Here is a 16,584-nt window from a genome sequence, read left to right as displayed (position 1 = left end):
CTTCTAATGCAAAATTTCTACTGTGTAACTCTTTTGCTTAGTGGTAATTCTTTTTTTTTTCTTCTTCTATAGAACATTGTATGGGAATGGAGTTTTGAATTCTCAACTTTTTGTTTGGAGATAAAGGCTTTAAGCTATTGAGATATGCTATGTTGGCTTTTGCTTAGTTGTAATTAATCTACTAATGTAGAACAAGCTTTTTTGTTCTGTACAAGTTGTTTATTAGGTGATTCATATAGATTTTGTTTTATTTATCAGGAAACTCTTATATTACAAAATTCCATAGTGCGACTCTTTATTTGTAGGGTAATCCCAGTATAGAACATGAAAATTAACTCTTATAGTTCTAATGTTTTATTTTCGTGCCGAATGGTAGCAGTAGAGTCTTGTCACCTTTTTGTTTCCTTTTTCTAAAACACTAAATTCACTTGTTAAATCTCTGGATTCTTTCTTTAGTAAATTTACTTTTAAAATTTTAAATAAAAATTCGGTCATTTATTTTCTAAGTGAAGATTTGCTTATCTACTTTTAAAATTTTAAGACTCAATAAGAGGAATTTTAGTCGTACGAAGAATATTATATACTCCTAATACAAAAATTATTAAGAATGCAAACAATAATAATTGAGGTGCTTATTCCCATTTAAAAAGATTTTTTTTGTATTGTTTATCTATGACGGGAGGAATAAAAAGATTTTTTTTGTATTGTTTATCTATGACGGGAGGTTTTGGTCAAATTTCAAAAATTATGTCTACAAACGGCACATTTTTTCTAAGTTTTGTCAAAGTAAATTACAATATAATCTTTACGAAACATCAAAATAATATAGATAACTAAACATAGTAAAGTCGGACAATCATGAGCCAAACCTTAAATTCATGGTATAATATCTAATATATAGATTGCACAGGGTGCATGCTTGCTTTTATCCGTAAAACAACCTGCCTGGATTTATTTGTTTACGAGTGAACTAGTAGTCATAAGAAGCATATAAGTAAACTGGGTCCATAACTCATAAATACCAAGTATGCAAGGCAAAAAACTGCAGAAGAAAATTTTCTAGACTTCCAGAAATATGAAGAAACTCTCTTACCGCCAACGATTGTCCTAAAGTTGAAACCACTTTTTGAAACATGTTTACGTTACCCTAATCGATATTCCTAGAGAACTAGTGCTGCACTAACATCAAAAATATCCAGCTTCATCTTGTAGATAAAGCCTTAAACTAGACCATAAAACAACTGTACAGTAAGCCCAAGGGCCTTCACTTAAATCCTCCGGACATAAGCCGACCATTGTCATCATAAACGGTGGTTTGCATCTTTCCAAGGGCAAACTACTGCGTTGCCATATGCTGCATTTAATAACCCATGCGTAGACTTCAGGCTGTGTCCGTTTTGCAGAATCTTTATCTTGGTGTGGCCATTGCTTATCGCATCTGCCGATAATTGGCCACATGCTGCTTTAATGAGCCCTGCAATACGAGATTTGGTACCATCACAACATGAAGCAACGTGAAAAATAATGCCTATGGAACATTGCCAGTCTACTTCCGAACTAAAAGCAGAAGTAATCAAATACATTATATAAGTCATAATTAATGTTGTGAATTCCTCAACCTAGAAACTTATGAATAAATTAGTAACCCGATTATGCAAGTACAGTACCTAAGAAGAGTGGGGAAGGTTTCCCTGGTCTGGACTTAAATTCAGGATGAAACTGAACTCCTACAAAGAATGGATGGCCCACCAGCTCAACAATCTAAAGCAAGTTCAAACACAATATACTCCTCAGGACTAAAAACCAAATACTGGAAAACGGTAGATAATGTGTCCTCACAATCGTTTAAAATAATGCATACCTCCATACGACGACCTGTTTCATCACTGCCGACAAAAGATAAACCAGCCTTTTCAAGTTGAGACACCATTTCAGGATTGACCTACCCAATGAAAAATGAATATAGGTATCTCATCAGCTAACTAAAGACCACATACAGAATCTTTCCAACTAAGCTAAAAGAATACCTCATATCTATGTCTATGCCGCTCATCAACAAACTTTACATTGCCATACCTTAAACGAAGTTTCAAAATAATAGAGGTAAGTTATAGATGAGGAATGAGAGATGAGATTCATCACAACACGTGTTAATTAAAATCTTCCACAGAGCCACACAGTCAATATGAGGTCCTTACAACTTTGCAGATTTGCAGTTCATAACATTAAAGTAAGTTCTCCTCGACCCTAAACGCATAGTTCCTCCCATATGAGTCTTTGAACCCTATTATAAGAACAGGAACTCAAGATCACAGGATATGTGGAAGCAACTTGAGTAAACTTGTAAAGTGCACACCTCAGGCATAAAAATCACACATGGATTCGTGGTTTCAGGATCAAACTCTGTGCTGTTAGCATCACGTACACCAAGAACAGATCTGGCAAATTCAATGACAGCAATTTGCATCCCTAGGCATATGCCCAGAAATGGAATCCCATTCTCTCGAGCATATTTGGCTGCTAGTAATTTCCCTTGTACTCCCCTATCACCGAAACCTCCTGGAACTAGAACACCGTCAGCACCCTGAAAAAATAGTACTGACTGGATAAGTGCAGAAAAATTAACATTTACAACTAGAGAGAAGGAAAAACAAATTTACAAACAAACTCAAACATGTTAGGGCACCTTTAAGAGTTCCCATGCAGCTCTATAAACCTCTGGGGCCTGCAAGAAATGAACAAACTAACTAAAATATCAACGGCAGAGAAGCCACTTTAGGACAAAATGTACCTCTTTGGCAGATATATCTTCAAGATCCCCAGCTGGAACCCATTCCACAATAAGCTTTCTATTGCTAGCGACAGAAGCATGTAAAAGAGCCTGAACCATGAGGCTAAATATTAGGTTCTGATCTGAGTTCTTAGATATAGCCTATTAAATAAAATATGGTCTTTAAAAAATGGAAAGAAATTACGCAGGAATACATTGCATTTTAAACAGAGGGGACAAAATTTGCATTCATGAACTATAGAAACAGAATTGCTTCCCCGTTCCTTTCTTCTACAAAATTCTAGCATGAAGAGAAGCTTTAGAATGAAGTTTGTAATGGCCCTTAAGAAAAATATAAAAAAATACTAGTCCTTGTGGAAAGATTTGCTAACGTGGGAAACTTGCTTTTCTGTTGGCTATCTCAATTTATTAAATACGATGGCTTTTGTAATAAAATATTTAGATGGCAAAAGATTGAAAATTTTCATTTATAGACGATTGGAACTTTGAAAAGCATAGCAGGAAGGAGGTATTTGAAAGCTATGGTGGTTGGATAAGTACACATGACTTACCTCTTAAGTATTGGAATAGACAATGTTTAACAGCCTTGGGAAGCCATTTTGGAGGTCAGATAAGCATCTCCTATCAAACTCTAAACCTTATTGATTGTTCAAAGGCTTTAATTCAAGTTAAAACCAATCGCTATGGGTTTCTTCCAGCCGTAGTTGAAATTCAAGATCCGAAGTTGGGGATTGCTTTAGTGCGAATTGCAGAAGGCGGTAGACTTTCAAATCATATGCCTGGTGCTGTTAGACAAAACTCTTCGAATATGGATATTAGTTCTTGTACAAACTAGGTTGGGAGAAGATTTGAAGCATTAAAAGATAGCACCTTCAAGATTATTCTCAATCAACTTAATGATTAATTATTTCGCCCATGCCTAATGATTTATATTTAGCTATTTGGAAATCTAAAAGTCTCAAAAGTGTGTCATTCTTTTGTGGATCTTGCTAAACAAAGGGGTGAATACTGCCGAAGTCCTTCAAAAAATAGTTGTTCTCTTGTCATTTATATCCCTTCTGCTTGTGTGGATCTTGCTAAAAAAAGGGGTGAATACTGCTGAAGTCCTTCAAAAAAAATATTGTCCTCTTGTCATTTACAGCCCTTCTGCTTGTGTTCTATGCTACAAAGACATTGAAGATCAACTACATTTATTTTTTAGATGTGTTTATTCATTGAATTGTTGGCTCCTCTTACTTCAACAATTTAGTATGCAGTGGGTTTTCTACAAGATTCCGGTTCAACATCGCTCAACTTCTCAATGGTCCTATTCTATCCCCATTGGTTCAGTTGCTTTGGGTTAATGACATCAAAGCAATCATCTTTGAAATAAGGTCTGAGTGCAACTTGTAATGGGCATTATGAATTATCCAAATTTGAGGCCTCTCATTAGTGTGTTCTTTATTCAAATTTTTATGCAATTATTCTTGTAACGCCCCAGGAGCAGGATTCAAAATCTAGATTCGACACCTAATTGCCCCGGCATTCCCCTCCATCCCCTGCGACCTGGCTGCGCCATTCTATCTAAGCTACTTATAAGAGTGAAGATTGTCCCTACAGACGAATCCCTCTCTTTTGAAACCTCTTTTGATAGAGTTATTGTTTAGCTCTTGGTTGGTGTACATGTTTCTTTTCTCCTTTCAATAGCTACTCTCTAAACGACCTTATCACAAATCGGAAGGTATTATTGTAATTTGGCCTCGTGGCCTTTTGTACATTTCATACCATCAAATAAATATTTGTTTCATACCAGGGAAAAAAAAAAGAGCCATGGACCAATCATAAAACCTCGTTTACTAAGTGAATTTTTTTTTTTTTTGATAAGAAACATCAAAAAGGTGTATAGAAAGAGGGAAGAATCCCAAAGAGAGACAGCCTAAAGGCAGAGGGTAGAGAGAACCCTCCCCAAAGAACTAAACAATCAAGGCTTTCTAATCATGTAGGATGAGTTGGAGGCTATCCGCTCCCTGATTAGGTGAGAAATGCATTATGCATTAGCTATCCACTATCAGGTTGGGCAATAAGGAGCGGAGAATAGTAATTTCTCATTCTTAATACCAAAGAGGCAGACATGTATGTCTCCTCTCAGTCTAGTACTCTTAATTAATTTAATGAAGATCTTTGTCCCACCACAAAAACCAAAAAAGAACAAAAAAGAAAAAGACAAGACAGACTCTTAATAAAGTGCCTCGTAGTTCTATATGCTTCTTTGTTCCCTAGGCTCAAAACTATGGACTAGTGGCTCGTAGTGTAAGAACTCGTTACATAGATAAGATTTTATATACGCAGACACCTATTCATCGATGCATGCATATAAAAGATGGACTTAAAATTTACGAAGCCATAAAATTGCTAGCATTACATCAGAGAAAAAAAATCATTTACTTCAAAGCATAGAATTCACGATGGATTATTTGAAAAATAGGATGATTATTAACAATAATTATGCAAGAAATTTAGCAGACAGCAAAGCCTCCAAAATGCAGTAGTTATTTTAAATTTCAACATACCCCAAAACAGGGTCCCTACGCCCCATGCGGGGTTGGAAAGGTTTCATGTACTGAGACCTACCTTCAATACAGAGAGGTATGAATCTGAAAGGCCTGTGTATTTACCAACCATAGCAATCTTGACCTATTTATTTCCAGAGTTTGAAACAAAGATTAAAATGAATAATTAAATAAAAAAAGAAATATAGGATAAAGTTTAACAAATTAGATAAGTTCTCAAGACCCACGGAATCATGCAATTTATCATATAACCTTGTCCTAGATGTCCATCCATCTAAATCAGGTTCTCCTGCTACACTGAAAATTCGTAAATGTTAGGTGATCACTGTCTTTAGTGAAAATACATCCAAGAGATTCAGACAGATATGATGCAGTGACGTTAGATAAAGATTTTATGTCGTACAAAATTTCTTGCAATACTAACCTTTCAAGATTGAGTCCTTTTAGGAGTGCATTATGAGCCTTCTGATCCTGTTGAATAAAATGGTTTAGTCTTTCCTCGCATAAAAATAAATATGACTAAAAAATCACTTACTCTTAATAGCAGGGGAATATGCCAGATATTTGGCACATCATAGAGAGTAATTATATACTCTGCCTGTCAAGAACACAACTGATTAGAAACAACCCCAAAGCATCAAATGAGCATATTGAAGAAGATTCTCATATAGTACCGGCACATGACAAAATTGAGCAAGTTTTTCCTTAACATTTTCATCAAGTTCCTGTTAAAGCCAAATAAAGTCAGATTATGAACTAACTGCAGTCTCAAGCCCCTAAAGATAGTAAAAGGGGATAGGGAAAACCTTTGTGCTGCGACAAGCTAAAATATTTGGGACCAATCCCAGTCCTCTTAACCCTCGAACACTGTGTTGAGTAGGCTTAGTTTTCTATAGTTTAAAATCAATAAAATAATCAGGAAAATCAGTAATCATTAAAAAATTAATTCAATAAGATGCATAACCTTGTGCCTGATTTTTCTTTATCTTTTCTTTGACAAATGGCACAGTCAAAACAAATGAGTCGAAGGCACATATTTCATGCTTACCTGTTCACCAACTACATTGAGGACCGGAACAAGACTAACATGAACCAGACAGAAATTTCCAGGACCTAAAACAAGACATGTTAGGCAAAGAAGCAGGTTCCTCAAACAAATTTTAAAGAAGATTAACTTATATGATCAAATAAGCTTATACATAAACAACTCTGACCTACGTGGTACGAAAATTGCCCAAGTGCTTCAATAAATGGCATCGATTCAATATCTCCTGCGTGAAGTAAAACAAAACAGAGGCTAGAGGCTCTAGTTTTTTCCAATAAAAAGGAGTTTCTCTAGAACATGCTTTGAACTTGATGTACCTATGGTGCCACCCAATTCGATTACACACACGTCAGCTGGACCTTCTTTACCATCTACTGGAATCATTGCTACGCGCTCAATCCATTCTTGGATTGCATCTGTAACGTGTGGAACAACCTAAGAAAAATAAAATTAAAATTAAAATTAATGTACCATTAACATTAGATTATATAACTGAGAACATAACAACACCAGGTTGTAGCAGACCTGAACAGTCTTCCCAAGATAATCACCTCTTCTCTCCTTGTCAATCACTGACTGTCAAAATATCGAGGGAGGAAGTAAATCTAGGTAATGGTATTGCCGCAGGCATTACTCTATAAACATGAAGGTGCGCAAACACAGAGAGGCAATGTACCTGATATATTTTTCCAGTTGTGATGTTGTTATCACGGGTTAGCGTGATGTCCAAAAACCGTTCATAGTTTCCAAGGTCCAGGTCAACCTTAAAAAAGAAACCACTTATTTTACATCTATGAAACGGAGTAATTTCATAGAAGAGCAGATTTTTTATAATAAACCAAACTTTCATTTGAGGAAAAATGAAAGAATATATAAGGGGCTTACAAAAAAATCAAGCACACCAAAAGTGGACCGACCTATAATAAAGTGCAGCTAACTAGTAATTACAAAAGGTCTTAGAAACCGACGCCCACAGAGAGGTATGAAATCTAACTAGCTCTCAAACCTCCCCCAATACCTCTAAACACCTTAAAAATTTTCCTCTCGGTCCAAATGCCCCACAAAATAGCAAAAAAAGGAAACAAAAAAGAGAGAGAGAGAGAGAGCCTGACATCACAGGATCTCTCTATCCCAAAAGTTACAGTATATATTCTAGGTTTTTAATTATCTGTATACAACAGAACTCAGTCTCAATCTGATCATCAAGAAGCAAAAACTTCAATAGTGTATTCCAGTTGGAAATATTTAAATATGAAAATAAAATAAGAAAAAAGAGTGTCCCTCAACTCACACATAGAAGAATAAAGCAAGATATGAACTGAAATACATTTAAAAATTCAAAAACAGGGAAAGACCTCAAGGGACTCGACTTTATACACAGAAAACTTAACGTGAAATTTGTTTTTTTTTTTTTTTGGGAAACAATTAAGGCATCGACCATGTTTCATCATGCATGCTAAAACAGATAAAGCCATCAATTTACCTCACCACCATCATCCAAGACAAACACTTCACCGTGCTCAAAAGGAGACATGGTACCAGCATCTGTGTTTAGATAAGGATCTGCAGATATGAGCGAAACACAGAACACTGTTAAAGCACCTACATTAAGACTCGACATTGTGTTAAATGAAGCGTAAAAGGACAATGAGGATGCGACGGCAAACCGACAAACATTTTTGATAAACTTATGCCCATTATACGTTAGGAGGAACTAAAATACCAATCTTAATGGAAGTAACTCGAAGACCACAAGCTTTAAGGAGGACTCCGATACTACTAGCAGTGACCCCTTTTCCCAGTCCACTAACAACGCCTCCCGTAACCATTACGTACTTCATATTCCTCACGTTACGTAGGAGAATGGTGAGTTCAATGGAGGTTACCACGCAAAAATCCGATAATGCTGCAAGCATAAATAGGCATTAGCTCAACCTAGTTTTTGCATTAGAGATACCGGTTGGAGTAAGTAGGTAGTTCTGATGATATCGAAGAATACAAACAGGGATATAAATGGTCGGGGATGGGTGGAATATTGATATTAGAGAAATATAATTAGGTTACGTAGGAACGGAGAGATTAATGAGAAATCGACCTCGTTCACAGTGACGGTTTTTACAAAGTTCCAGCCCAGCCTCTTACCGCATTCTTCTTTTGCTCGTGCATTTTCTTTCTCTCCAGCAAAACCTTCTGTGATTGTTGAACTTTTTATAGACTGTATCTAAAGTCTTCCTCGGAAAGAATTGGAAAAGAAAATATTATTTTGAGTTTATCTTGGAATGAATCAACCTAGGAATGGGATAAGCATGAAAGCTGGCGTCCGGCGGGTTCTTCAGATTGGAAACGATGAAGCTTTTGCCAATAGCCGTATCTGATTTTTCCAAAGGCCGGGGAGAAACTTTTCCTGTATACCTGTGCCTCCCTCCCTTCTGTCTCGTGGGCGGCGGTGGCTGAGGAAGAAGAACAACGCACTTGAACCAAAAGAAAGAAATTACGTATAAATATGAAACAGGAGAGAGCATCACGAAGTTTTTTCTTTCTTTTTTTTTTTTAAACATCACCAAGTTTTTTCTTTTTCTTTTTCCCTTGTATTTGTGTATAAAATAATTCGATTGTCATGCCATGCTATCCTCAATTTTATTTTGTCAGTATTTCGCAGATCGGATTAAAATATTGGGGGAAAAAATACACTTTGACAGAGATAGACACAATTTTATCCTCAGTATTATTAAATATTTGATAATTTATTATTTTAAAAAATAATTTTTTTATATTTCTCTCTCTCATCAAATATTTAATAATAATAATTATAAAATTACGATTAATAACTCAATGATAATTAGCACGTGTCTCTGAACAAGAATTCAAGCCTCCATCAAAATTATAGAGTTGAAGAGATTTTTAGTTCAAAATAGAGACTTTTCTTTATATCTATTTTTAATTTCGAGTTCTTTTTTTCAATTTCCATCCAAAAAGTAAAAAGTTTCATAAAACAAGTCTTTTTATAGATTGATGAATTCTCATTCATCATTTGTTTTTTCCTTTTCATTTACTCGAATCATTTTCGTTTCTTCGATTTTGTCTAGTTTATTTTTTTCTTTCAGAAAAAGGGAAGATTAAGTATCTTATTTGGTGGATCCTTCTTGTTCCTTCTATTTAATTTCATTTGTTTCAAAGCTAGTTTCTTCGTGGCTTTCCCCCATTTTCTCCGTATATGAGGGGTTTTTTTTTTCCAATTTATAGAGAGAGAAATCTATATAGAATAGAGATGACAATGTAATAAGGGTCGAGATTTTCTCCCCCTTTTTGTCCTTGCAAAAATTTATAATCATCATCTTCACCTCATCCTCCAACTATGGGACTGAGGTCCAGATCAACGAACCCTCGTTTTGGACAGAGATCGAGGAAAATTATTAGTTTAGTAATTAGTTTTAATTATTTTTAAATTTAAAAACTACAAAACTTAATATATATATATATATATATATATATATATGACACTCTTTTGGAGGGGTCACTTCGGGCTCGTTTGGTAACGGTCTCTGTACTTCTTATACAAAAGAAGTCATATGCACCACCAGGCCATTGATGGCTTTTTAAAACCATAAGACAAATATTTTATTTAACTTCAGACAGCGCCTGGACACAAAATAAAGAAAGAAACGGCAAAAACGAAACTATTTTTCATAGTTTCAAAAAATTGGTCCCTTTTTTGGAAACGTTTCTCAAAATTTAGAAACGAGAAACGGGATTGGTTACCAAACATGTATATTTCTCAAAAAATGATAAATAGGAACAAGAAACAGGAAATGAATACGTTACCAAATGAAACCTTCACTTTTGGCCTATGTTACAAAACAAATGTTTTCTATTTTTCTTATGTCATCTTTGATGTGAAATTACTTATTTCTCTCTTATTAAAATATCAATTTCTTGTTCCATCTTTCCTCCCTCCTCCTTCTATTTCAATATATATATATATCTTCCTAAATAATTTTTCTCTCTTTCATCTCTCTCTTTCTTCTATTTCCAAAAAATCTTCTTCCTTCCAAAATTCTGAGGCAACGGGAGACGGTTCTATGTAGTGACGTCGATCCATCTACCGATTCTCTGGCTAATGGATGTTCGTTCCTAAAGGTGCTGATTGTTGCCATTGCAGGAGTTTGAGCCATTGTCTGTTGGTCGATTTGATATATCGGAGTCGATTTATCATAAAATAAAAATCAACTCATTGTCATTGGGTTGAGTCAAATATATTATTTCTGATCGAAACCGATCGAATATGTTAAACACAGCATATATAAAACAATAATAATAATAATAATTGATATCATTAGATGTGTTGCAATATCATGGGCGCCTTTCCCATGCATTAATTTTTGTTTTTTTAATTTTAAAATTTTTCAAAAATCTCTTCAATCTCTCTTCCTTTCTTTTCATCTCAGTTCTGCGTAGTTTTCATCTCTTTTTCCTTTCACTATCTCACTTTCTTTCTTTTGTAAAAATCCATGAGATCCTTTCACCATCTCACTTTCTTTCTTTTGTAAAAATCCATTTAGAAAGATGAAGAGCTGTAAAAGAAGTTGAGAACTTGGAATGACCGTCAGTGCTTCTCTCCCTTTATTCTTTCTTTCCCTGGCTTTCTTCTCTTCTTTTTTTTTTTTAATTTCTATTTTTGTTTTTTTAATCGAGATTCGTCTTCCTCTTCATCTTTTTCTCTATTATTATTCTCTCCTTTTTCTTCCATTTTTCTCTTTCTCCACCTCTGTTATTCTTTCTTTCTATTTATCGTCTCCATTTCTTCATCTCTAAATTGACCGACTACAATCGAAGTTATAGGATTTTCAAACACCGACAAGCTCCGATCAGTGGTCAGCCGGTTGGAGCCCAAAACTAACTCCAACTGATTGATCATCTCCCATAGTATTTGAGGTTTCTCTGAAAATACAAAGAGAATCAAACGATTTATAATTTCAGACATAACGATTTTTTAAAATGTAGGGATTATTAAAGTGTTAGTTTTTGAAACCTAGCCTCCATCAAATACTATCATAGCCTAAAATTTTATTTTACCTAAATTATATCTATTTGATTTTATTATTTCCTTTTTAAATTTGTGTAAACTAATTAAGGATAATAAAATTTTGTTGAATTTGATTAACCCCTCTTCTTTCTTGCCCTATCTTGTTTTTAGCCCAGAATTAGGCTAATTTGGATAATGTTATTGTTTTCTATTTCTAGTCTTAGACTCATTTCACTCCTCGTTCAAATAAAATAAAATTAGAATTGTATTACCATTTCTTTTGTTTTAATTTTTTTAGTAAAAAATAAATATAAACATGTTTAGAATTAATAGTCACATCTCTGTTTCTTGGCATCTAAAATTTTAAAATAAAAAAAAGTAAATTTTCATATGAAAATTAATCTTCTAAATTAAACATTCAAATTTTTATGTTATATTTATTTTTATTATTTATTATATATGCATTTTATAAGTAAAAATAGTGATTTTATTTAGGTTTCAAAAAACATGGAAATGGTATAACGATTAAAAAAAAATCAACTTAATTTTGTTCTGCCAAAAATTTTACATAATTAAGCTTGGTGTTACTCTTTTAAAAAGAAAGAAAGGAGATTTACCAAAGGGCCTAATTATGTTTCTGAGAAATGAAATAATACTAAACAGGCCATGAAAATGATGAATCCATTATTAAGCGTAGGCAACAATTGCAATAATAAAACTGCGTGATCTGATCTCCCGTAGCCTTACTTGGAGAATTTGATATAGTCGGCGTCAGAGCCAATATAGGGATAGGGATAGGGATAGGGATAGGGAAAGGGATTTCTTTTGAAGTTAGGGTGTCCGGGATTAGGAAGCAGCTGATCCGAATTAAGCGTAGATTTGGCACGGTAGGAGTAGTGTTGATCCGAAGCAAGCAGCTTATTCAAGAATGACCAATCAGTAGTGTTCAATCGCTGATCATGTTGCACCACCCCGCAACTTAGCCTCCACAAAGTATTTTGAGGACTGTCTACGGCGGCGTTTAAAGAGATAGGTGGACATGCAACTGACGACTCTGGACTAAACAATTGCGGCAGCTGCATGCACCCATCAAAGCCATAATCATTATATGCCTCTTGCATTTGCACGTGCTTATTTCTTAGCTCTCCTATTCCTTCACCCGAACTAGAACTACTACCCATACCCAGCTTCGTATTATCATAACCGGTACCCAACTCATGTTGTTGCGAAACCTCCGGCTTCTGACTTTTCTTCTTGAAAACTCTGCACACCACCCACGCATCTTCCTGCAGCTTTACACAAAAAAACAAACCATAAACCTCTTTCCTTTGGAAAATACTTCACTAGGACCACCCATTAAAAAAATTGACATGTATAAAAAATATATGATTTTACATTCTTCTTAGTTGTGGTAGTGAGTATACAACATCTCCTTACTGAACCAAATATTATTTTCTATATAATTAATGATAAATATTTGGCTCCTCACTAGTAATATTGTCCTGGGGAGAAAAATGTAAGAACAAATTTTTTTTTTTTTAAATGATGGTTTGGTACATACTGGAGGAACTTCAGGATTGTCATCGTCAAGACGGTATTCATGCATGATCCAATCAGTCTTTTGGCCATGGGGAGCACGACCTGTGTAGAACACCAGTGTCTTCCTCATGCCAATCCTCTTGTAATTGCCGCCCGTGTGAATTGCTTTGTCTCTCCCTGTTGCCTTCCAAAATCCGGCGCTGGTTGCTCTATTAGTTCGAGTTCCAGTCGGATATTTTTTGTCCTTATGGCTGAAGAAATACCATTCGTTTTGATGCCCAGATCCAATTCTACATTTCTCTGCAAACAAACACTCATATATTAATTACTTGTTTGTTCATTAATTTGCATGTACGTGTACGTTACTCGTTGTTCCATGCAGCAACGACAAAATAATAATTAAAATAGACAACCTTTGAGGTCCCAAGGCTCCAGTTTGTTTAGGTCCACTTCCCTGATAACATCCAGCTCAATGGCTTCATACGAAACCTTCTTCCTAAGGTAATAATAAAGAAGCTCCTCATCTGTTGGATGGAATCGAAAGCCTGGAGGAACTGTCAACTGTTGTCCATTTTCCGGGATCATCCTCTTTTTTTGTCTATGCAAATCCATGAACACGCGGATCAACAAAATTTTCAAACAATATTTGTATACAAGAAATATATACTTCCAGCTGGCTAGCTAAGAAACCACTAAAATTTTCACAAACATATAGAAGAAGAAAACTTAATTTGTAGCATGGTCTGTAGGCGCTAGTTTCGAGATTAAACAGATCTGAACTATTTTTTTCTTAAAAGGAAAAAAAGAAGAAGGGAAAAACGAAATGTGACTTTAATTTATTTTCTCCCAAAATATTTCGAAGAAATGATCTTTTATATACGAACACAATTATTAACTCATTAGTTACAATTTGTGGGATTTATTGGTGAGGTTAAAACTCCTGTATTGTGATTTCTTTTATTTGTGAGGTTTAAACAAACTCACAAACCTAATTTAGGTTGAAAGTATACAAAGAAGATTATTGAAAGATACAAAAGAAACAAGCAACAAGAGTAGTGAGTTACATCTTTTAGCCTTCATATACGAGGGGACAAAAAGAAAAATGCGACGTGGGCGCGCGCTCTCTCACACACAGAGATCACAAGCAAAGAGAAATGTTAGTTCTTAATTCTAAACTAACATCAACTAATTTTTTTTTAATTTTGTCTCTAATTTTTCCAAAGACAATTGTAATAATAACAAGAGTGGAAAAGGAAAACATTAATTGGACAGAAGAAGAAAGCAGAAGAGGAACACAGAAAAGGCAAACCTGGCTGTTGAGGAAATACTTCAGTCTGGGAGAGGAAGAAGAGAAGAGAAGACAAGAGGGCAGTGGAGAAGAGAAGAGAAGGTGAAAGGAAAAAGAAGTATAGTATACGATTGAGAAGTTGCCTTCAACGGCACGACGTGAATTTAAAAAGGGAGGGATAGAGAAATGTTAGCGCAAAGGTTAAGATTGACTGACAACCGATCAAAGATGGGCACAGAAATAAAGGATAAAATTAGTATAAAATTAATTTTCAAGTAATTAATTTTTTTCTTTTTATTTGGGAGATGGTGGGTCGGGTTGATTATTGAACCGTATTAGAAGAATATGATTAGAGTAGGAACAGGCTTTTCGTAAAATGTCTGTTGAACGGGGGACCTTACACCCAGAAAATATGAACAAAATCTGCACAACTGTCAATTTAATACTTTTAATCCCTTCTCTTTTTCCTCTCCACCCTCTACTCCCTACCCCTCGAACAAATCTTGTTTTGAAAAATTGACAACTTATTAATAAGAAAGTCTTTCTTTTCCTATTTTTCAACAGTTTTAATTATCAAATTAAAGGTAGTGAAGGCAAGATTGATCTATGTAACTAGCAGTCAAGTATATTTCTACCAATAAAACTTCTCCCAATAAAAACTGATATAGTTGGGGGTATTTATGGTTAGGTTCCATTTGTATACTTGGTGCAATTTGACATATCTTAACTAAACCCTTTGCATGGGCTCGCCGCGCACTTGTATGATCTGGAGAAGCTTACTTGTCTTATAGTTTAGGTGCTTTATCCGTTTTTGGTTTTATTGCTTGTTGTTTTGTCTGGTTCAATAATACTGCTTATCCGAGTGAGTTTTACGGTCCCACTGGATCAGAAGCTTCTCAAGCTCAAGCATTTACTTTTCTAATTAGAGACCAACGTCTTGGAGATAACGTTGGATCCGCTGAAGGACCTACTGGTTTAGTGAGGTATACTAGAAGTAAATCAGATACATATTAATTAAACTTTTTCGTTACATGATTACCTAAATCCTTATTAAACTTCTACCAATAACAAAAGTTTATCTTTAATTAATTTAATACATGATTTTGGTAATTAAGAAAAAGTTAAAAATACATATTTAACCTGTATAACAATTTAGTTTTGAACTTTTACCAGTAAAAACTGTATTTTGAAATTGATTACAATTTACTCTGGGTTGGAGGTGAGTTTTGACGTATTATGGTTGGAACAACAGCCATAAACGTTCCTCTATATGAGAAATGTTTACTTCGACTATGATATCTCATGCTGGGCCGAGCAGCTATGCATGCCGAGCCGACCAAAAATGTGCCTTGGGTTACCTCGGCTCGGTCCTTTATCCGACAAACTTCACGATAGCACGCGTATCGCACGACGACCTTAAAGAGTCGTTGAGACCTTGTCGGGAATCCTGTCGGGTTTTGCACCTATAAATAGGACTATTTCGCTTCATTTCGAGGTACGCAATCAAATCCATTCTCTCTTGAATTGACTTGAGCACTTGCTGACTTTAGTATCGGAGTTTCTACTCTGTTTTACAGATTCTTTACACGACTTCTAGCGAGCCAGCTGTCCAGCTCATCCTTGCCCAGCTAAAGTTTGGAGATTTGATCAGATTTTTGATCAAACACTCTGGTTTTGGAATCCTCTGTTTGCAATAATTTACAAACCAGAATGATTTTAAAATCATTTATGTTGTTTGGTTGGTAAAGAAAAAGAAGAAATTTGAAAAGAAAAAAAAGTACCATTTGAAATCATGTTTATATTTCCAAATAGGTCGAATTTGAAAGAATTTAAAATTAAAAGGTAAACCGATTCTAAATTCACCATATAAATAGTACAAATGGGACAAATAGATATTTTTTAAAATTTATTCTCATCACTCTATATTACACCCCATATAATTATTTTCTGTATTTTTTTAGCCATAAACGGCATAGTACACTTGGTTTTCTCTTTTGCCTCCCTACTTATGTGTTTTTAGTCACCATTCAATCAAAATATAACTTGATTCTCTATATTGTTGGTATATGTGACCAATTTTTTTTATTTCAATTTTTATAACACTAATTTTTCGTTCCAAATAGATTTGATTGGCAGTTGATACATTTAAAATTTCTTTTTAGTTTTTTTTTTCTATTACATTTTTATTAGTTGAAGTATTATTTAAAAAAAACAGAGAAAATAAATGGACAAATATGATGGAAAGTTAAATTATGGTTTAAGTTTTACTAGTTATAACAAACCTATTTTTATTTACCTTTAAAATAATTTGAATTAAAGTTTTTGAAAAATATATATTTAAAGCGACAC

The 16,584-nt window shown here is 34.6% G+C and overlaps 2 protein-coding genes across 3 annotated transcripts; both read right to left on the bottom strand.

The window, feature by feature from the left end:
• Positions 1 to 932: 932 nt before the first annotated feature.
• On the bottom strand, positions 933 to 8,890 carry EMB2742 (CTP synthase family protein). The gene is made up of 23 exons (XM_088122774.1): positions 8,481 to 8,890; positions 8,109 to 8,291; positions 7,869 to 7,948; positions 7,062 to 7,148; positions 6,911 to 6,961; positions 6,703 to 6,820; positions 6,555 to 6,611; positions 6,389 to 6,453; positions 6,147 to 6,230; positions 6,015 to 6,065; positions 5,876 to 5,938; positions 5,765 to 5,811; positions 5,568 to 5,637; positions 5,402 to 5,464; positions 2,792 to 2,881; positions 2,687 to 2,725; positions 2,357 to 2,584; positions 2,199 to 2,284; positions 2,028 to 2,076; positions 1,862 to 1,942; positions 1,668 to 1,761; positions 1,142 to 1,474; positions 933 to 1,088 (listed from the first exon to the last, which is right to left on the bottom strand). Exons 2-22 carry the CDS (start codon positions 8,224 to 8,226, stop codon positions 1,302 to 1,304), a joined length of 1,794 nt encoding a protein of 597 aa, XP_087978900.1. The 5' UTR covers positions 8,227 to 8,291; positions 8,481 to 8,890; the 3' UTR covers positions 933 to 1,088; positions 1,142 to 1,301.
• Positions 8,891 to 12,008: 3,118 nt separating this feature from the next.
• LOC111016795 (protein SOMBRERO-like) lies at positions 12,009 to 14,359 on the bottom strand. 2 transcript variants are annotated; one of them, XM_022292316.2, is made up of 4 exons: positions 14,257 to 14,359; positions 13,361 to 13,545; positions 12,970 to 13,247; positions 12,009 to 12,700 (listed from the first exon to the last, which is right to left on the bottom strand). In XM_022292316.2, exons 2-4 carry the CDS (start codon positions 13,530 to 13,532, stop codon positions 12,152 to 12,154), a joined length of 999 nt encoding a protein of 332 aa, XP_022148008.1. In that variant the 5' UTR covers positions 13,533 to 13,545; positions 14,257 to 14,359; the 3' UTR covers positions 12,009 to 12,151. The 2 variants fall into 2 exon arrangements, with proteins under 2 accessions (XP_022148008.1, XP_087979179.1); XM_088123053.1 differs by having other exon boundaries at positions 12,009 to 12,694.
• Between the last annotated feature and the right edge of the window lie 2,225 nt (positions 14,360 to 16,584).

Source organism: Momordica charantia (assembly GCF_013281855.1).
Source record: "Momordica charantia cultivar OHB3-1 chromosome 4 unlocalized genomic scaffold, Mcharantia_2.0 BLBB01000004.1, whole genome shotgun sequence".
In the NCBI taxonomy this organism is placed as follows: Eukaryota; Viridiplantae; Streptophyta; class Magnoliopsida; order Cucurbitales; family Cucurbitaceae; genus Momordica; species Momordica charantia.
The sequence above is the reverse complement of the archived record's forward strand: the minus strand, read 5'-3'. Positions and strand labels throughout refer to the sequence as shown.